This window comes from Mauremys mutica, chromosome 23, assembly GCF_020497125.1.
Source record: "Mauremys mutica isolate MM-2020 ecotype Southern chromosome 23, ASM2049712v1, whole genome shotgun sequence".
Lineage (NCBI taxonomy): Eukaryota > Metazoa > Chordata > Testudines > Geoemydidae > Mauremys > Mauremys mutica.
The window spans coordinates 14,726,275-14,747,230 of NC_059094.1; the positions used below are offsets into that span (position 1 = coordinate 14,726,275).

Genomic DNA, 20,956 nt, shown 5'->3' on the forward strand with positions numbered 1-20,956 from the left:
CCAGTAGCTCAGACTCCTGAGGCTGTAATACCCTGGTCTGAGTCTGGCTGTCCGGGTGTGAAGTGGCTGGATGGGGTGATGACCTCCTGTGTGGCAGGATGGGGCTCTGGTGGTCCCTTCTGTCTTACGCTCTGACTCCTCCCCGTGGCCCCTTGGATACTCCGCTGCTAAAGGGGTGGCACAGGGACCTCCAGGAACAAGCCAGCTCCTAGCCTGAGCCCAGAGCCGAAGTCTCAGCAGGGAGAGAACTCTGGCTCACTCGTGCACACGGAGCGGCCGCTGTCCTCCCTCCAGCAAGGCCCATCCGCCCTCCTTACCCAGCTCCTTCTGGACATGCTGGGGGATGCCCAGCACCGTCGTCCTCCTCTCCTTCCTCCTCTTCCCTGCCTTCTCCGAGGATTTGGGGAAGGAGTCGTGAGGCCGGAAAGTGGAACCTGAAATGCAGTTACGATGAAATAAAGTCCCAGGCTGGCAAGCGGGGCCCAGCCGCTGGGACGTCGCCCTGCCCAGGGCATGCACCTCTGTAAGAACAGAGGCCCACATCAGACCTACGTAAACAATGGTTTTAAATTGAGGTTGGATTTTACCATGAATGAGAGGCCCCAGGTCTGTGACCAAAAAGACGGAGACCATGAGAAAGGGGAACTGTTTGTGGTAAACTTGTAGCAACCCTGGAAATACCAGTTATCTTATTTAAGGGTTGGGCCAAGCACTAGAAATAAAGAAAACATGGGTAATTGGGCACCAGGTGCAGTGAGTAATTGGTAGAAAATGCTTAGTCCAGTAGCTAGGGGAAAACATGGCAAAGTGAGATAAGGAAACCTTGGAGAAAGCAGAGTGCAGCTCTCAGCTGAAATTGCGAAGGTCCAATAACCAGCAATGCCCTCGCTTGTTTGTTATAGAGCACAAAATGTCCCGTATTCTAGGGCTGCTTTGTCCGAGCTCCCCATGCCCCTCTGGAGCCATGCCATGATGGGAAGGCATCTCCCAGGTCTGAACCGGCTTTTGGCCAATGCTTACAACTGGACTGTAGCTGAGTATCGAATATAAGGCCGTATACGCTTATACTGATACTTTGGATGTAATCAACAGCAAGTAGCCGTTGGGGCTAACAACGGAATGCCTGCGTGGAAACCGGGTCCTGGTAAACCTTGACAAAGCTACCAGGGAAATGATCTCCCACTGCCTCGCCCACCGTTCTGGTGTCACTCCGCCAGCAGTTCTCCCTGCCACTGCCTTAGAGCACAATCCAGCCCCAGTGCGGGGGAGCCAGGCTCAGGACGACCAGTGGAGCCCCGACAGCTGCGTGAGCGTACACTGAACATCTGCACAATCTATTGCGAGCAGCAGCTGCCCCGGGCAGAGCCTGGGAGAGTACTTACCCCTCCCTGCCAGTGGTCCTGCCCTAACCCTGGAACAGTCCCTCCCCCCACCATCTCAGCTGCAAGCTCTGGCCCAAAGGACAGGCTTGATGTCCCTTGTGGAATCACCCAGCGGTCCTCAGGCCACCCAAACCCCAGCTCACGCGGCTCGGCTGGATTCTCACACCATCCAGATGGCTCACCCTCCCCAAAACTCCCATCTCGCCCGCGGCTGGTACCTTTCCTCTGGATCATCTCTGAGCGGATGGAGAGGGCGTCCTCGGAGGCATTCTCTGTTGTGCACGACTGGGTCCTGCTTCGGAAGGAAATCTCATCGTCCTCCGCAGAGGTGTGGGAAGACTGCATGGGGTGGAGAACGGGTTCAAATAAGTCCCGAGCCTTATAGAAACAGATGAGTCCCTCCTTCTGCAAGCCGCTCCCCAGCATCAGAGTCCCCCAACAGGGTCCCTTCTCAGCCACAAAGCGACTCAGCAGCTCCGCACTTTGAAGACACAAAACTTCTCGGAGGCCCAGTGCTATGAGTCAGCCCCATCTGCATGCAGGCAGAACCCCCTCAACTAGGAGACGGGACCAGAGAGTGCAGGCAGGAAAGCCCCCTGTCCTAATGTGTGTTCGGCCAGCCCCTGGGCCCCCTTGATGGAGGAGACCCAGCCAGAGGGAATGACTGCCCAGCAGTGACCTGACCTGGCACCAGATGGCGCTGCCTACTTCACGTACCCGTGAAAATGAGCCCTGAGCAGCGAGTGGCCAGCTGCAGTTGTCTGACTGGGGATGTACTGATTGCAGCTGAATTTAACCTGGCTCCCAAGCAAGTGCAGCCAAACGCAGCGTAACCCTGGTGTGAACCAGGATGAGAGTTCCACGCAGCCCTCGGCACCGCTGCATGTGTCTACACACGCCCTGAGCTTCCAGGATTTCATCTCATTCTCCCAAGAGAGGGGAGTGCCGCTCGAACATGCCAGATGGGAACGAGGGAGCGGCCTGTAGATGATTAGGAAGGGCACTGGGAGGGATGCAAACAATCGCACAGTGGTGGGGCTGCAATTTGCTTCAGCGGGACCCCCGAGCCCCCTCCCTGGATGAAACAGCAGCACAAAATCCCAGCTGGCAAATGGGCAGCTGCGTTTGCCAGCAACACCCTGCAGTTTATTTCTGCTGCCTCTCTCTGAAAACCAGCACCCTGTCCATCTTCCCCATCTCTCCTCTGTGCCTCCTCCCTCCCCCGTCTACACACTCACAGGCATTAATGCTGCTAGCTCAGGGCCCAGCACTGCACTGCTCCTTTGCTAGAGCTCTGTCTAGTCTAATTTTCAATGTTGCCAGCTCTGGGGCTCCCCCATATTCCCTTGAGAAAGCCCAGCAGACCCTATCAGTGGGGAATACGTCCTGACATCCAACCTACATTTTCCTTGCTTGATATTATGGCGACCGAATCAATGGTCTGGAGCTGGGATATCTGCAGCCAACATGAATAGTCTTGTGGTTCAAGCACTGGACTGGGAGTCTCGAGATCTGGGCTCCATCCCCAGTGACTTGTTGGGGGGCCTTGGCCAAGTCGCTTAGCTGCTTTCTGCCTCAGTTTCCCCATTTTGCGAAGCAGAGATGATAATCTCTGTCTCCCAAGGCATAGCGAGCATTACGCTGCTGAAGACAAAGGCTTAGAGGGTATCCTCTGCTTAGCCTCAGCCCATTTAGATGAACCACGCCAGCCTATGCATCATGGTTGCTGCTCTTCTCTGAATTCCCTCTAACATTTGATACTGAGGAGTTCAGAACCTGCCCCACAGGGCTCTAGATGAGGCACTGTGTAGGGCAGAGGTCTCAGGTCTCGGGTTTGCCTTCCCCAGTGGCTCTGTCTGCTGTACTGAGTTACAGAGGCAAAAAAACGGACAGTCAGCTGTTTGAGCAAATACACCCAGTGAGGCTCTAGGGGAGAGAAGGGCGTGGGGGCGGGAGGAGGGTCAGAGGCCCAGAGACTGGCCAAAACCAAGCTTTGGCTAAAGGGGTGGGCACTTCTCGGCTGTTAGAGACTGGGGAGGATCTGTGGACATGAGCCGAGTGGGTCACAGTCAGGCAGGCCCTCCCCACCGCTCGTTACTGCCAAGGTAAACCTCAGGGAATAACTGCAGTGAAGGGAATAGCATGTGCCAGGACACCAGCTCCATGCAGCTGCTTGTTTGCAGGGCCTGCCTTTCCCCAGCACAATCAGCAGCGCCGGGCTCCCTTCTCCCTGATCCGTTGCAGAACCACCTAAGAACCGCATGGCCCTATCAGCTCCTACGTCCTGCTGCTGCTTAGCGTCACAGCATCCGATTGCATCTCTCAGCTCCTCGTGTTCCCCCAGGGTTTCCCTTCCCCGACCATCGCCCCTGATAAGCTGCTTGCCAGGATACTCCTTCACTGCCCGGTTCCTTTAGATCCAGCGTGAGCAGAAAGGTGCCTGAGAATGTCTCGGGGATGCCCAGGCCTTCCCCATGATGGGGGCACGGGAGCAGCCAGGAACATTCACCGCCCAACGCTGTACCTGCCCCACTGCAGGGGCAATGACTGCCACGTGCATCAGCAGAGTGCGCTGCATGCCAACCAGCACCTAGCCCAGAGAGCCATGGGCGGGGGAGAGGGGGTGTGAGGGCAGTCACTCACCTGGATGCTGTTGCTGTCTCCGTGGTCCCAGCCGCTTCTGGTCTGTTTTTGTTTTTCTGGAAGAGCAAAGATGGAAAAAAAATCCCTAAGGAAAATGTCAGCGAGGAGTCGTCCCATCAAACTGCGGGCTGGCAGAACCGCTGTGCTTGGAGGCCATGGCCTGGGGGCACAGGAACGGAGCAGCCCAGAGCAGAGCTGGGGGACAGCAGGTGATGCTGGCCTGTGTGTCCTGCAGATCAATATGCCCCCTCCCCCTTACGCCCCCCGCCGCAACCACTCCACCTTCTCTGCCAGCGCCACAGTGACTGGACTTCTGGTCAGACACAAAAACAGCTCATCCACAGCCCCCTGCCTGTGTGACCGACGATCAGGGGCAGCGTGGATGGCTGCAGGCTGGTGGAACATACATACTGGGCCTGTGTGAGAGTGTTAGATTCGGGGGGGGGGGGGGGGGAGGGAGTGTCAGATTTATGCAACCCCCTCCTGCTCTGGCTTTTCCTCCCATTCAGTATGCCGGCTGCACCAGTGCTGCCTCCTCTGACTCTTGCCTCACACCAAGACACGTGCCCTGTTTGTATCCCCAGGGAGCAGCAGGCCTGCCCCATCCCCTGGGAGACCCTCTCCCCTGGATGCATGCTCAGGGGAAAGCAGGAGCAGAGCGGAGTGCCTGCAGTGGACAAGCAGCCCCGTGGGACGGCACGTACCTTGGTGCTGCAGAGATTTGAGCCCTGCCTGAGCCTGGTTGTGCAGCTCTTCCAGGTGCGGCGGACGGCTGCTGGGGAAGAAGACATTGTCGGGCCGCTCCTCTCCCGCCTTGTACTGGACATTCAGCCTCTTGTTGTTCTCAGCCTTGGCAGAGCCTAGGAAGGCAAAAGGAATCAGCCTTAAAGGTAATAGGTAATAAAGGTAATAATTGGAGATATACCAATCTCCTAGAACTGGAAGGGACCTCGAAAGGTCATTGAGTCCAGCCCCCCTTCACTAGGGGGACCAATTTTTGCCCCAGATCCCTAAGTGGCCCCCTCAAGGATTGAACTCACAACCCTGGGTTTAGCAGGCCAATGCGCAAACCACTGAGCTATCCCTCCCCTGCCGTGGGAGCTCCTGGCGCCCTCCAGTGGGACGGGGAGGAGAGAGCAAGAGGCAGTTCCCGGCCGAGGCTCCCCCACACACACCAGTGCTGAGCAGCCTTCACACTCACAGCTTCCTGGTGTGGTGGCTTCATCGAGGGACAAATATTTGTTCCTATCCTCGCTCCCGGTTGACTGACTCTGTCAGCGAGATGGAAGCAGAGCAGTGCAGCCACCTGGCCTGCAGGAATCCTGGTGCCTGGTGCGTGGGGGAGGGGGCACTGGGCCCAGCTGGGGTATGGAGGGGGACTGAGGTGTTATCATTTAGGCTGCATGAGGCTCAGGAACAGTGAAGGGCAGCTCTGGGCGTCTGGCTTCCAGCCCCGCTAAAGCCGTGGGAAATTCCCCTTGGTTGTGTGGCTCCCATCAACAGCTTGCACAGATAGCAGGTGTTCCGGGGGTGGGAGGGGAGAGTGCATTACAGAAAGTCGGGGGGAGCCTGAACAGAAGCAGGTGTGCAAATTGGGGGACACCGGGAGACTTCTGGGGAAGCAGCACATGTGAGTTCCCTGCACTCACTGGAGACCTAGGCTCTCTCGCTCTCACCTGGTCCTGCTCACACATACCCCCGGCCACACCAGTGGGATGCCAACGATTCCTGCTTCACCCCCAGGGCTCTACCCAGTGCCCATCGAGCCCCTCACAGCCCGGCCGCAGGTAGGGAGGGGCCACCCCATCCTGTACAGACAGGAGCTGAGCCCAGGGTGGAGTCAGTGCATTATACAGCAACTTGTGGCAGAGCCGGGAACTGACCGCAGCTCTCTCAAGTGCCTGCTCGGTGCCCTGGTCACTGGACCGTCCTTCCTAAGCATTAAGAGGATCTCCATCGCCCTTGGGGGACAGGGCTGGGGTTAACTAGCTTTCCCTGACGAAGCTGGGGGCAAAGCTGAGGGCCTGGCCCTGCTGGGGAAGGTCAGTGCTCAGGGCAGGTCTACACTTAAAAAGCTGCTGCTGCGCCGCTGTTGCATCTTAGTGAAGACACTACTGTGGCGCAGTAGCTATGCCGGCGGGAGAGGCGGTAGCTATGCCGGCGGGAGAGGCGGTAGCTATGCCGGCGGGAGAGGCGGTAGCTATGCCGGCGGGAGAGGCGGTAGCTATGCCGGCGGGAGAGGCCCTCCCATCGCCCTTGCGCTGCCCACACCGGGGGTTAGGTCGGTATAAGTGCGGTGCTTCGGGGGGTGGATTTTTCACACCCCTGAGCGACGTAGTTATACTGATGTACGTTTATAGTGTAGACCTGGCCGCAGTCTCTGCTCTAGGAACCCTCCCCTTGGTATCCCCTCTGCTGGAGTCTGTATCCCCATGGCCTGGCATTTCCAACTCTGCAATGCTAGCAGGAATCAACAAGCCAACTAGGTGAGTCCAGGGCTTTTGCATTTCCTGTATCCATTGCAGCAGAACCCTTCACAGTCAGCTCCTCTTACAGCCCTACGCTGGCAGAGGTGACCTAATACCTTCCCCACCAGCCTCTGGCTTTGGCAGCGGGAGGCTGCAGGTCTGACTCTGCTCTTTTGGAAGTGGATCCTGTGCCTTTAAAAAGAATGCACTGAATAAGTGAAAGCTCCCCAGGGTGTATCACATGACTGATACCAGAAATATCTGTGCACCTTGCACACAAACCAAATGAGCCAGCAGTTCAGGGCAGCTTAAAGGGACAGGCACCAGCCCGGGGGAGAGCTCTCCACAGAGCCCCAAAGCCTCCAACTTCACCTCAGGGACTAAGGAGCCAATCCTAACCCAATGGGAGCAGAGGGTGCCCAGTGCCTTGCAGGACGGGACAAGGGGGCTGTTTGGCACAATCTCAGAGCGAGAGGGTAATTGCCGGCTGATTCACTTCTGCCCTAGTGATCAAAATACCTTGAGAAACAGTCAGGCCCTTAAATACATCCCTAATAATAGTACTGACATGCTATTTATAGCGCAACTTCCAGCCAATACATGACAAATACGTTGTCCTTATTATACAGCCCCTTTCATCTGAGGATCCCGAAGCACATTACAAACACGAATTAAGCATCATAATTGCCTCTCTTCCCCACAAAGTTGCTATATATTGTAATAAACATCATTGTCTTCCACTAGGGTGGAATCAGAATAGCTCAACTGAGTCATAGCCCCTAGGTGGATAATAACTAAGAGAGAATCTCCTTACATTCAAGTGACAGGGGCCTGTGGATTTGAAATGAAACAGGAGGACCAATTTTCTATCCCCACAGTCTCTGTGAAGTTCTGAGCAGCTGCAGGGTTTAGCACAGAATTCAGAGTTGTCACTAACTGACTACAGTGGGATTTAGTCCCAGATAATTATCCCCATTTCACAGATGGGGAAACTGAGGCACAAATCACTTGCCCAGAGTCACACAGTGAGTCAGTGGAAGAGCCAGAAACAGAGCCCAGGGGCTTTGAGTCCCAATCCCCTGCTCCAGTCACTGGGCATTTACACAGATTTTGTACCAGTATGACTGTCAGTTAGGGGTGTGATTTTCTATCAGTAGTTATACCAATGCAGGCCCTAGTGTGGAGGCAATTTTACCAGTATAGCTATTCCCGTACAGGAAGGGACCGGTACACGGTAAAAGCACCTTTATACCAGTAGATCTGCATCCACCCTAGAGGGTTGGTATTCCTGTAACTATCCCGCTATGGCTACAGCAGTAACACTTGCATGCATAGACAAGGCTTTATTTATCCACACCAGAAATTTGCATTCATTTCTTCTGCCCACAGACCAGCAGGAAGGAGGAAGCACTGGCTTCAGAGTATTCTCCCTGGGCTTCTCACAGCCAGCCGAGATGAAGGAGGGAAAGGGTTGATGACCAGGACAATAACTGGGACCTACCAAACTCTGTGGTTGGAGATCAGATCCCACCCCAGCCACACACCTTCCGAACTGGCTCTCTCCTTCCCATTCCACAAGGCCTTCCTGCCACATTCCCCGTTCTGTCCACGATCTCACGCTTTCCCTCAGCTTTGCACCTCTTCTCTCCAGGCAGGTAGCACTTATACCTTCGAACTGTACTTCACCCTCAGACCCCATCAGAGGGAGGAGAGGGTTATTATCCCAAGCCACAGAGAGGTGAAGGGACTTGCCCCGATGTCATCTTCAGAGCAAAACTCCCTTTTTGGAAGAGATGCTCTGGTCGAGCACAGGTTACAGGGCCCAACGCAGGGGGACCTGGGGGAAGTTCTCTGGCCTGTGCTCCGCAGGGGGTCAGACAACATGATCTCATGGTCCCTTCTGGCCTTGGAATCAATTCATCTCTGAATGAGGTATCCCAGCCAATCAGTGGCAGAGCTGGAAAAAGAACCCAGGAGTCCAGGCTGGTTCTTACCCAGGATATTGCCTTACTTCACCCCACTAGTTACTAGTGCACTGAAGCCTTCTACATGCCGACCCCAGGCTGCCCTGGAACACCTCACCCCCATCTGCCTTTTCTCAGCTTAGCAACGAATCGATACAGTGGACACAGGTTTCCCAAATGCTTCCCATGCTGGGGAGGTTTCATCCTCACTTGCCTGAGAAGGACAAAGCTGGGGGTGCAGACCCTGGGCCCAACCGTCTACCAGTATCTTTGTTCAGGGAAAGTGAGTTTGTACATTGGACGCAGGTTTGCCACCAGCAAAGGAGATAAGTGGCAGGGGAGGGGGTGGGAGTCTGAAGCGAAACAAGTAAATAAAGCAGAAGATTCTCCTCCCACCTCAGCATTTACACCCCTTACAGCACTCCAACCAGGCGTCTCAAAGCCCCTCAAACACAGGAATTAATTGATCCCCACAATCCCCCTGTGAGGCAGGGAAGTATTTACCCAGTTTTTTTAAAATGGGGAAACTGAGGCACAGAGGGAGGATGCGACTGGCGCACGGTCACCCAGCCAGTCGAGCCGGGAGCAGAACCCAGATCTCCTAACTTCCAGTCCCCTCCTTTATCTATTAGGCCACACTTCCTACCCCATTCCAGTGAAATCCCTGTGGTAGCACGCTAGAGTCTCATCTCAAAGCCTCCATGCACACAGCTGCTCAATGGACCGAGGCATCAGCAGCTGGCTCTCACTAGCTGCCCCGGGCTCCAGGATCTAAGTAACCTGCCCTGGATGGGTTCTGTGGGGGGGTGGTCATGCTTCCCACTGTCTACCCTGGGAGACAGGCGAGTGCTGAGTCAGCTCAGCAGGCTCTCCCCTTCAGCCTACGTTTCCTGCCCATTATGGCTCATCTCATTCTAGCTGCCCTGCAGCAGTGGAGAGAAAAACAACTTTGTGCTGAAGAAAGGACGGGAGAGGACGAGTAGCTGACAGAGGCAGTGGAATCACCACAGAGGCACCGACCGTCCCCCTGCACACACTTCCCAGTGTCGTCTTCGCCAATTGCCCAGTCGGCAGGCCACACACACACACACACACACACACACACACACACACACACACACACACTCACTCTCTCTCTCTCTCTCTCTCTCTCTCTCTCTAGCCCAAACAGCTAGAGAACCACCCCTCCTCCACAGCATCTCTGTCACTGCTGCACACACCCCATGCATGCACTCAGATTAAAAGCCAGGCAGATGAAATACCGACTGCTGCAGCAGCTCCAGATCTGCACAATGGGGAAAGGACACAGGACAATAGACAGGATTCCACCCTGCTAAGCTGCACAGAAAAAGAGATTCTCTCCCAGCCAGGCAGCATCTACAGCCAGCCAGCTGCAGGGTCGGACATGGGCAGAAACAGCAGCGCCAAAGCATCCAGGATAAGTTGGGACGGAGACTACAAAGCACATGCAGCCCAGTTTAGGGGACCCAGGAGCTCTCTCTCTCACCCCACCAGGGCCAATGCCTTCATCCAGGACCCTGGGTCCACCCCCATAGGACCGTGCATACCCCAACCAAGCCCTTTACTGCTGTGATTTCAACAAGATCACTCCCGCAGCCCGGGCACGCTCTGCAAGTCATCTTCAGGCAGGAAGCAGCTCACTGGTTTATTCCGTTAACTTCCTAACAAGTAGGGTGACCAGACAGCAAGTGTGAAAAATCGGGACAGGGGGTGGCGGGTAATAGGTGCCTATATAAGACAAAGCCCCAAATATCGCGACTGTCCCTATAACATTGGGACATCTGGTCACCGTACTAACAAGAGCAGCTGCTGCCAGGGTGACCTTTCCCTGCCCAACCCAGAGAGGCAGCCAGCTAGAACAGGATCCTTCTCGCACCATGCCAGGGAGCCAGCCCAGCCCCACAACACAAGGGGGGCAGAGAGGCTTCATGCTTGGAGGTCGCCAGTGGCCAGGGTTGCAGAAGGACAAGGGATCATCCCACCGAGGCTGTACTCACCTTTCTTCTTAAACAGAGTCAGGAGGGAGGGGAGGTTTCTGCCAAGGAAAACCACCATCCCGGCAGCTGGCAGGCTCTGGTGCCAAGGGACACTCCGGAGATGGGGCTACGCAGCCAAGAACTCCTGCCACACCAGGGTCCCAGCTCAGGCTGCTGCCTTTATCCAGCTGCCTCCCAGCATTCAGCATCCCCGGCGCTTTCTGCTGCCTCTCTCCTTCACGCTCATCTGTGCCTCAGGATCCGGCAGGACGATGCACAAAACCAGCTGCACAGAGATGCTGCTGGTGCAGCAGCCTCCATACAGAGAGCAGGGCTAGAGAAGTGTGAACTCAAGGACAGGGAGAGGAGCGGGGCACAGTGTGGGGAGGGATCTCATCTCCCTGGGTCTCTGCATCTCCTTGGAGGCCAGCAGGGGAGTGAATACCAGCCCCCAGCTGTTCCAACTGCACAGTTCATTCATTGAAAAAGAAAAGCAGCCCCTCCCCTGCACCCCCTCCTCCCCTCCAGGCCCAGTGCCTGTCCCCGAGCACAGATGCTGCATCCATAGTGGGAAGAGTTCACCAAACACTTCCCACCCGCCCGGCTTCCAGGAAACTAAATCCAGAGCAGCTGCCTGGAGTGATACAGCCCAGCAGGAACAAGCCTGTATGGGCCACAGGGCAAAGGCAAGAGGAAGCCACGGGGGCTGATCCCAGCTTCCACCTAGAGGGGCCTGGGAAACCCAGGGGAGCTGTCGGCCTGTGCCCGTGGAAATTCCGGTGAGCCCCTTCACTGGGCCCTGCTGGAGGGAGCAGACCTCTTGCTCTCTTCCAAACCCGAGTTGGCAGCTGTCAGGAGCGAGCAGATTTTCAGCTGGAACTTCCACTCTGGCATCCAGGGCTTTTCCTGGACTGAGGGCGAACCTTTGGGACAGACCAGGGTGATGAGGCAGAGACAGCTCAGGAGTAACTATCCCCAGGCTTGGAGGGACGGACGGACGGACGGACGGACACACACACACACACACACACACACACACAGTCAGCAGGGGGACGGACGGTTGTTCCCAGAGCACTAGGCAGTTTCACCCTGGTTGGCACGATCATCCCCTCCCCCAAGCTCTCTGATGCCACTGAGGGACGGGGACAATACAGAAAAGCGACCCCAAAGCAGATCTAACCGACTAGCTCAGGAGGGATGAGAGTGGCCCTAGTGGCCCAGGCAGCTCCTTCCTCATGTGCCGAGTCAGCAGAGCAGCCTCCCTTCGGATACTGGGCCGACTTCTCTTTGACTGGGGAGAGGGGTGTGCAGGAGACCTCATCACCCAGCTGAGCAGCCCTCCACCCCCACTCCTGCACATGGAGACATTCACCCGGGGCCTGTCCCACTCAAGTGACCGGCAGGACTCCAGGGAGGGCACGACCCACAAACACACCGGCCTGGGAGCTGTCCCTGCCTGGACACATGTGGGGACAAGGAGTCTAGAAGGCTCTGGGGGAGAGGGAGCTGGGGAATTAGCAGCAACCAGCTAGCAGCCCCACGGCCTGATAACCATCCCCCCGCCAAACTCCTGTGGGTCGCAGACCCCGTGGGTACTACAGAAACACCCTATGCAGGGGGGAGCCTGTTTAGTGACTAGACTCCTGGATTCTTTTCCTGGCTCTGCCACTGACTCCCTGGGACTGTGGGTGAGTCACAGCCCCATGTTATGCCTCAGTTTCCCCATCTGGAAATGGATGCTGACCTGTCTCCTCTCAGAACTAATGAAGGCTTGCAAAGTGGTAGGGAAGTGCGAAGGGTCACTAACACAGGCGCACGTGGAGCTAAGGCCAGGGCTACACTAGACAGCTTTGCTGGCAGGGTTATACTGGTAAGTCCTCCAAGCGAAGACGCAGCTTATACCCGCAAAAGAGTGCTTCAGCTGGCATAGTTTATACTGGTTCTCTGAGCAACATGCTCTGTATCCACCAAAGCACTTTTGTGCCAATATAACGGTGCCTACACTGGGATCTTGGACAGTTTAGAAACGCCGTACAAAACCCAACCACCACCCAGCTGACACAGCTAGATCAGCAAACATTTCTTGTGTGGACCTGGCCTGAGCCTCACAGCCCCCTGAGAGGCAGATCAGGATTATCCTAATTTTCCAGACGGGGAAACTGAGGCATAGCAAGGGGCTGTAACTTGCCCAGGGGGTGACACGGCGCCTGGCAGAGCCAGGAATAGAACCCAGAGGTCTTGGCAACCAATCCAGACCATGCTCCCTCCCTCCCCACACGCCACACCTCCCCCCTACAATGGTGCATTCCCCTCACTTATCAGCATTCCCCAGCATTCATCTTGGCCCCTCTCCAGCACTGAGATCCCTTCCTCCCAAGCTCTGCTCCCCTCTCATTATATGGGCATCACTGAGTTCATTCCTGCAGGCTGGCATGGCCCTCCCCGAACCGCTCCTGCTCTTCTGGGGAGCTGAACCTCTGCCTCTCACTGCTGAATATTCATCAGGACTCTGGAGAGAGGCTCCCTGGGAAGGGCAGGCCAGCACCATCTGGCATGCGGGGAGGTCCAGGTCTGTTGCACAACCCAAGGAAAAGTGCAAGAGGCTGGCTGCAGCTGCAGTGCGGAGAGACAGAAGGGGAGTCTGCTAATTCTCCCTTGCAGTGTCCCTCTTCCAGGGGGAAACAATGCCTGGCAGGGTGCGGGGAGGACACCAGGCAGCTGGGATCAGAGAGTGCTGAGGAGGAGGGGGCTGGAGGGCCAGGCACCAGGGATGAGGGACTAGGAGGTGGGAGAGGAGCCCAGGGCAGGAAGGGAGCAGAGGGCTCTCTGTGCCCCTTCTCTCCCCCGGGGTACCCTACAGCCCTACCCTGCACAGGCTTCAGCTCCGATCCCACTGGAGATTCATCCTCACCCCCAGTTCTGAGGCTCATTTTGTAAGTCCTGGTACGCAAGATGTCTCTGCACCCTAGGGTGACTGCTCCCTGCTGCCCACAGCCCTTAGACACAGGGCTCAGAGGGCCTTCCCTGCAGACCTTACAGACATGCTCCTGTGGGATTCCTAGGCACTGCCAGATGGGTCAGGCATATGTCCCAGACCGGGAGCACATGGGGCTGTTTGTACATGTATCACCGATGGCTCCGTCCTGTTCAGTGTTCGGGGGATGGACAGAGGTTGACCGCATCAGACAAGCTGGATCCTTGCCAGGAGCATGTGTCCTTGAGGTAGATACATTAACAGCGTGGCTGCTTCACTCTGCCTCGACCCAGCACTATATTCCAGCCAGAGCCTAGTCTGCGTGATGAGTCCATATGCCCAACTTACAGCTCATGCTCCAGCAGAATCACAATGTAGGGAGCAAAGGACATGCCCCAAAGTTGTCAGGAGCAGGGGATGGAGCTGAAACTTCACCCAGAAGGCACTAGGCCAAGGTAGGATGAGACACCTGTTACCCAGGTGGTGGGGATTCCTATTGCCTTGGGGTTAGCTCACATAGCCAGGGTAACAAGAGAGGCAGCAGTAACTAGTGGTTTGAGAATGGGGCAGGGAATCAGGGTCAGGTTCCCGAGTCCTACCCCTGGCTCTGCTGCCAACCTGCAGCACAATCTTGGGCAAGTCACCTAACCACTCTGTGCCTTGGTTTCCCATGTGTAAAATGGGAGGTGATGACAGTAATCAGTGACCCCCGGGGTAGTGGGACTGACTGATGTTCACACAATGTAAAGTGCCAAGTACCAGCACATTCACGTTCCCTAGGAACGTGTTGTCAATATGCTACACACCATGGCCACTGGGAACCTCATGCCCATGGAAACCAAGCCCCTACAATGAGCTAAAGACTCTCCATCAGCTGTTCACAGTACAGGCCTATGACACGCAGCGGAGCAGTTTGGTTACATCCACTACTAGAAGACAATGGTATGCCCAAATAAGCCAGTGCATCACACTACTATTACTACAAGGGCTTCACTCCTGTTTACTTGTTTAATTCCGTCCTTCCAAGTGAATCTGAATCTAAAGCGCCTCTGAGGCCTAGTGGGACAGGCAATGTACCCTAGTAGATAGAGCTGGGACCCAAGAGACCTGGGTTCTATTCTTGGCTCTGCCACTGGTCTGGTCACTTCCCCTCTCTGTGCCTTGGTTTCCCTATCAGGAAAGTGGGGATAACGACACTGACCTCCTTCGTAAAGCACTTCGAGATCTGCTGAAGAACAGCGCTATCAGAGCTGTGCATTATTGTAAGGAACGGCGCGTCCCCAGAAAATGGGACTCCCTGCGAGTCGATAGTTTTAACTGAAAGGTCCATGCCAACACACATTCTAGTTGTGTACACACACACACACACACACACACACACACACACACACACACAGCTCGGTTATTTTCAAACATGCAAAACCACCATTCTGTCCTGGGGACAGCACTTTCTGCTGCACAGCCCTTGCCAGATGCAGGTGGCGGGCAGACAGTGCCAGGGGAGGGGAGCGGGATGATTACAGAGCTCAAGAAAGGGCTAATCCCTTGGAAAGCATGTGGAATTCTTTTGATTCCCCCCCTAGCTGTAATGGGATTGCAGACGGCCAATGAGAACAGAGCACTGGCAGCTCCTCCAGAGCATCAGGAACAGCGGGATGCACTCAGCTCACTGCACTGGGGGCGGCTGGGTTCTCCCTTGGCAGTGTTCAAAGTGGGGTAGGAGGGGTAGATTTCCCTGCCTTTGCTCTTTGGATCTTCCTAAACCATCCCAGCCAGGAGGCCTCTGATCGCTGGCAGGCAGTTTCCAAATTTTTTTTCTGCAGGAGATTCCCCAAACTCTCGCTTCGCTTCCCCTCCAGGGAGAAGACCCTCCAACACCTCCCATTTCCCCACTCCTGCCGGTTCCTGAGTCCAAACACGCTCTCTGGCGTGTGCCATTTAATTACCCGGGTGAGACACAGCTGCAGACTGAAAGGAGTTACCCAAAGCAGATGCAGAGCTTTGCACCGGAATCCATGTGTAGGTGGACATTGTGAACAGGCAGCTCTCCCCTCCCCCAGCCTCCCCCAGCCCTTAGCTTTTCCGCTCTGCGGGGCAAGGTCTGTGTTTCCCTCCCATATGGGCAGCACCTTGCACATTGTGCCACCAGCAAACACACAGCCAGAGCTACCCCGAGCCAAGCAGCATCTTGCATAGAAAAACTTCCCCAACGTCCCTCTAGGCAGAACCCATGCTGGTGCTTGTACATTGCACTGCGTTCTCCAACAAGTTTCCTTCTCTCTGAGCTCGCTATGCCCTCCGCCCCGCTCCTGTCAAAGCCAGACACCCTGGAACATCAGCGTGTGCAGGATCGGGCCCTGCTAAACGAACACTTGCACAAAGGGGCGGTGTTAGCTGCGGGTTGATGAAGCCCGGTTGTTTTCACAGCCCAAGTGGAATGCACTATAATTAAAAGGGCTGATAATGCACAAAGCGAGGAGCCACGTGCGGCATTGAACGCTGCCCTGCTCCTCTCCTTATGCTGCTGTTGCAACACATCATGAGCCATCACGTCAGCCACGGCAAACAGCAGGCATTGCTGCCAAAAGAGATCCTGCCCCTGGTACCGTCCAGCGCTGCAGGGGAGCAGAAGAGCATCCCTGCTTGGGAAAAGGGCCTCCCGTCCCATTGAGCCACAGCGGGAGAGTTCAGCTCACCCTGCACCGACTGAACGGAAGAACCAAACTCACCGGCTGGCTGCCACGCCGGGGAGCAACTTTGAGCACCACAGCCCACGGTGTCAGCGGCACTGAGAACACGTTCCACTTTAGGGTCCAACCTACTCTCCCTCGCTACGGCAGGAAGGAGCTGCATGATTCACAAACCCATCCCAGTGCTTACCACCTCAGCATCAAAGCCATTAGATAGTCTCGTGCGCTCCCAAATAGGCCCCCAGTCCAGCAAGGCACTTAAGCACATGCTCACACGAGCAGTTCCCTCTGATTCAGGGGAATGCCCGGAAGCGCTGTGCTGAATGGGGTCAGTAGCTCCTAGAGGGATATTCCTCCATGCACATACACAGACCATGGACACTGATCTTAAGTTTAGGCAGCCCCATTCATGCACAGGGATCCGTGGTGCTCTGCAAACGTTACTCGACACACATCGTAGGAATCCCATCCCTGATCACGGGAATGCAGCCAGCTCTAGAGTGGAGCATGGTAGCTGCAGGCGCAGCAACACAAGTGACCGGCAGCAGCTTAGGGCAGGAAATGAAGGAGAGGTCTGTAGCCACTTGAAATTGCGCAGGCAGGATATAATTATCCAAATTGTAATGTGGCCAGGACACCGGCGCCAACGCCCCTTCCCTCATAGGCAGAGCCATGAGATCGCTAATAACCACAAAAGGTCAGGCCCTTGGTTTACATCTTAGTGGACAGGGGATGCTCAAAGCATGGGTTTCTGGTTCTCTCTCGGTACCTTACGTGGCTGCTAGAGTCTAATATGGCCATGGCTGCCCTTTCTACAGCACCCAGTACTCCATTCCCAGAGAAACAAGGGATGTAGGTATGGCCCTACCGGCGCACTGTATTTACGTACAGCACAGCTAGAAATACTGCAGGGTAGAACCCCAGCTCCACAATACCCACACGGGCTCAGGCTCACCTAGGAAATGGACCAGCAAGAAGCAGCAGAAACTCAGCTGAAAGGGAAGGCAGATAGACAGAAGTCTGAGCCTTTAGTGGAAGCTGCTGATTTTCACAGCTGAGGAATTTAATCCAGCTGCAGCCTGTGCTGGTAACAACATGTCCAGATGTAACTGGCATCTCACTCTCCATATGTCCTTGGTGAATTGCCCTGGATTTGCTCATCCCTGCAAGTACACACCGGGTTGGATACATTAAGCAAGAGAACCGTGTGTCTGGTTCGCATGAGCTCCCAGACTGGAGGTGAAGGAGCAGAAAGAGAAATCCTTCTGGATGAGGAAACCTTGGCCTCCCCATGCTGGGAGGTATCTTGGGCACAGCCTCCTTGGAGTGGATCCTGAGGCCATTAGCTCAGGCAAACAACTACAAGCTGCAGTGAGAGCTTGGCTTGAGAAGGACTTTGGGATCTGGCCCCACCCCAAAGTAAAGAGACAGAAGCACTCCTCTGGGGAAACCACCACAGGGAGGGTGTGAAGAGATTACCAATAAGCTGGTTTGAAAAGCCAACTTTGCAACAACTCTGATAGACCCGGCCACAAACCCTAATATTTCCTCCTAGCCTGGGACTTTGGCTCTCGCTTCTGAACCAACGGAAGTGCAGACCCAAACTTAAAGATTCAAGAGATTCCAACTTCTTGGATCTCAGCTGCCCGTACAGGCCCCAAACATCGCCATTCACCCATCCGCAGGCCACAGAGCCCCCCCAGGCCCATGCACCCACCCGAGCTGCACCTTTACATCTCTAAGGCCTCTACTGTCTAGTGTGGCAGGCAGCCATTTTGTGTTCAGTCCAGTGCAGATTGTCACAAAGGCGCACACACGCACTGGGCTCTCTCCTGGAGGCTTTGCTTTTGTTCTTTCTTGTTCGTGGTTATGCTTCATCTAAAACAAAAGATATTCAGGCTGAAGGTCTGTGTTTGGTCTTTGTGTTTGGAAAACGCAACACTCCGGTTAATACATTCTCAAATCTACCTTTGTGTTCACTAGGCTTTGCCCAGGAGTACAGCATCAGAAAAACTGGGGAAATCTTCAGTATTGCTTTTAAAAAGAGGTTATATAATAAAATAACCCAAAATATTAAAGGAGGGAAATTTTGCCTAAATCCCCTCAATAGCTGGGAAGAGATCACATAGAAATGATTGGTTTGGACTGCTGACAGGAGGAGAAGAGTCTTCCATTCCTCTAGCTCTTCTCAGACAGAAGGCACTTTACTGACTGTACCAACCACCACCAACAGGAATAATTCCACCCACCCCTGAAATGCAGCTGCTTCTGAGGTGGAGCGTGGCAGCTGGTACACAGCTAACAGTAACACAACAATACAGTTTAGGGCCTGAAGTAAAGAGGAATCCTGTATCAAGTTGAAATGGTAGGGGGAATTTGATTTTTATAGCTATACAGAATGCACAACTGCAGCAGCAGGACACTACCATGTGCATGTGCCACTCACAGGCATCCAAACGCCTGCCTAGAGCCCTGCACTGACTCTAACCTTAAGCAATTCCTGAATGCAAATTGCACTAAAGAATATAGAGGAAATTCTGCTTCCCAGCCATTTCTCCCTTCTGGCACAGGCTCAGATGGAGGCAAAGGCCTAGGCTACAAAGCAGAGCTAAGAAAGTGCAGAGCAGAGGCTGCAGGTTGGTTTGAGAGGCGTCCAGATGGCCCCACTGACGGGGGTGCCCAACACTAGTCAGTGCCACGTTGTCACAATGAGACAGGGACGGATCTGCAGCTGAGTCGCTATTCAGTGCAAATCAATTGGTGTGGACACCGAGCTTGCAAAAGCAGCCGCCAGCACCGTGGAGCCTGACCCAAACACATCAACCTCAGCCTCTGCTCTGTTCACTCCGACTGGGGCAGAAGCAGCTACATTCCAGCTCTCTACCTGCCAGTACCACACAGTACGGAGCAGCTACCTGCCAGGCCTGGAGTAAAGCAAAAGGGTGCCACGGACTCTAGCCATTGCAGCCCCCGGCCAACAGCAGCGGGGTACAGGGGTGCACCCCACACAGCAGAATGAAGAGACCTCTCCAGGTCTCCGAAGATCACCCCTGGGATGGAGCATCCCAGCCTCTCACTTCCAGGAGCCTAAAACCATGAGAGAGCTGGGGCTTGGCAGGGTCTGCTCCAGAGAGACCCGGCTGCAGGTCAGAACGGAAGCACCCTGGCAGGATGCTGCGGGGAGCAGGGCTGGAACAGGAGAAGGTGCTGATCAAACTGAGGGCCATTGGCAGAGCTGTGGCTGCAGGAGGGACCCAAGGCTGAAGTAGGTGCAGGTTAAGATTGAGCAGCCTCTGCAGAACTGTGAGGGGGCCCGGGCTGGAACAGCAAAGGTGCTGAGTCAGGAGCAGGCACCGCTCAGGGAGGTGGGGAGGGGCTCGCTCTACCCAGTCCCACAGCTCCATGGTGGAAGCTGGAGGTTGCCTGCCCGGAGTTTGCACATCTTGGGACAATGCTACTAGCCCAGGACTAACTAAACACAAGGGCTCGCTCGGTGTTTCTCTAGATAGAGGGGCCCTTCAGCCAGGCAGCCCCACACTCTGTGTTTCATGCCAGAGCTAGGCCTGAGCTCTCTGTGCTCTGCAGCTTTCAGCCGACTCAGCTTTCGGAGGAGCCTGCAAACATCCATTTCAATCACCTCCACAGCAATGCCTCGACCTGCCTGCTCCCTCTGCAAAGGATCCTGCAGCAGGAGGCAGGGAAACACCCAGTTCGGTCAGCCCCCTTCCACCACCACTGACTCACAGGAGAAAAATGAGAAGCAGGGGTTGTGGGAGAGGCTAGGCAAAGGGGGTGGAGATGGGGAGCAGCAAGGAGAAGAGAGGAAAGGCCAGCTTATCTTTCTCTGCAATGCTCAGTCCTAGGAGCCTTGGGGCTCGCCACACACAACCAGGTCTCTCCCTTCAATCTCAGCACCATCACCCCCAGTCCAGGACGCGAGATGCTGCATGCAACCTGCAGGGCCTCCAGATAGGCTGTTGCTCACACACAATCCCTCATGGGCTTGTTTCTGCAGCATGCATCAGGATACTGACCAAGGGCATGCAGATGTGCTCACATGTACAACCAGCCAGCGTGTGTGCATTTGTCTGTCTTCCTCCTGCAGCCTCCTTGCTGCAACTGAATTGGTGATCCCCTTTGGATCCTGCAGAAAACCCAGCTGTAAATCTGAATAAAGCTAAAGAAATGGAAATCCTCTAGAGAAATGTGTCTGTCTGGCCTAGGGGCTACACTGGAGGTGTTTGCTACAAGAGGAAAGGAATAGCTCCAATAAAGAGTGTCTTAGAGCAGGGCTTTCAGCAAAACACTGCTCTATGCAATCTCATCTATTTTCAGCTCACATACTGACCTGCCAAGTGGTCTTGGAGAAGTCACCCTCTGCACCTCAGTTTCCCCTTCTGTAAAATGGGGATATCATCATTTCCCTCCAGACATACTGTAGATCTTTTGAGGATCTTTCACAAGTTACAACAGAGGCAAGGTGAGCAAGTCCCTGTTCAGGGCCTGGAACTTGTGCTGCCACCTGCTCCAAGCCATTTCCTGGCAAAGGACAAAGCTGGGGCTCACATCACAACCCAGGTCTCTCTCGCTCTCAGAATGGTGACCATCACCATCTGGTCCCAAGCCATGTGCATTTACATAGGGCGACTGGAAAGCTAATTAGCTAAAGTTTGCAAGTGCTTCTCTGAACATCCCCGTAGCCATGTATTTTACATTACAAGGGGGATCCCAGAGCCCTTAGCCTATATAGCATATCAAAATGCAGCCACTTCTTGGTAAAGGAGGCATCCAGCTGGAGGGCTAGTGGAAAGCATACTGCACAGCAGTGATGGAGGGAG

The 20,956-nt window shown here is 55.0% G+C and overlaps 1 protein-coding gene across 3 annotated transcripts in view; it reads right to left on the reverse strand.

The window, feature by feature from the left end:
• KIAA1522 (KIAA1522 ortholog) overlaps positions 1 to 20,956 on the reverse strand; it is a 53,237-nt gene that overhangs the window by 6,260 nt on the left and 26,021 nt on the right. For 2 of the 3 annotated variants that reach the window (XM_044997680.1, XM_044997681.1), the window contains exons 2-5: positions 4,730 to 4,885; positions 4,026 to 4,081; positions 1,601 to 1,721; positions 318 to 434 (exon numbers count right to left, since the gene is read on the reverse strand). In XM_044997680.1, the coding sequence (XP_044853615.1) occupies positions 318 to 434; positions 1,601 to 1,721; positions 4,026 to 4,081; positions 4,730 to 4,885 (450 nt within the window). Of the gene's footprint in view, positions 1 to 317; positions 435 to 1,600; positions 1,722 to 4,025; positions 4,082 to 4,729; positions 4,886 to 10,475; positions 10,923 to 20,956 lie in introns of those variants that run through there. The other variant, XM_044997682.1, reaches the window with a different exon arrangement.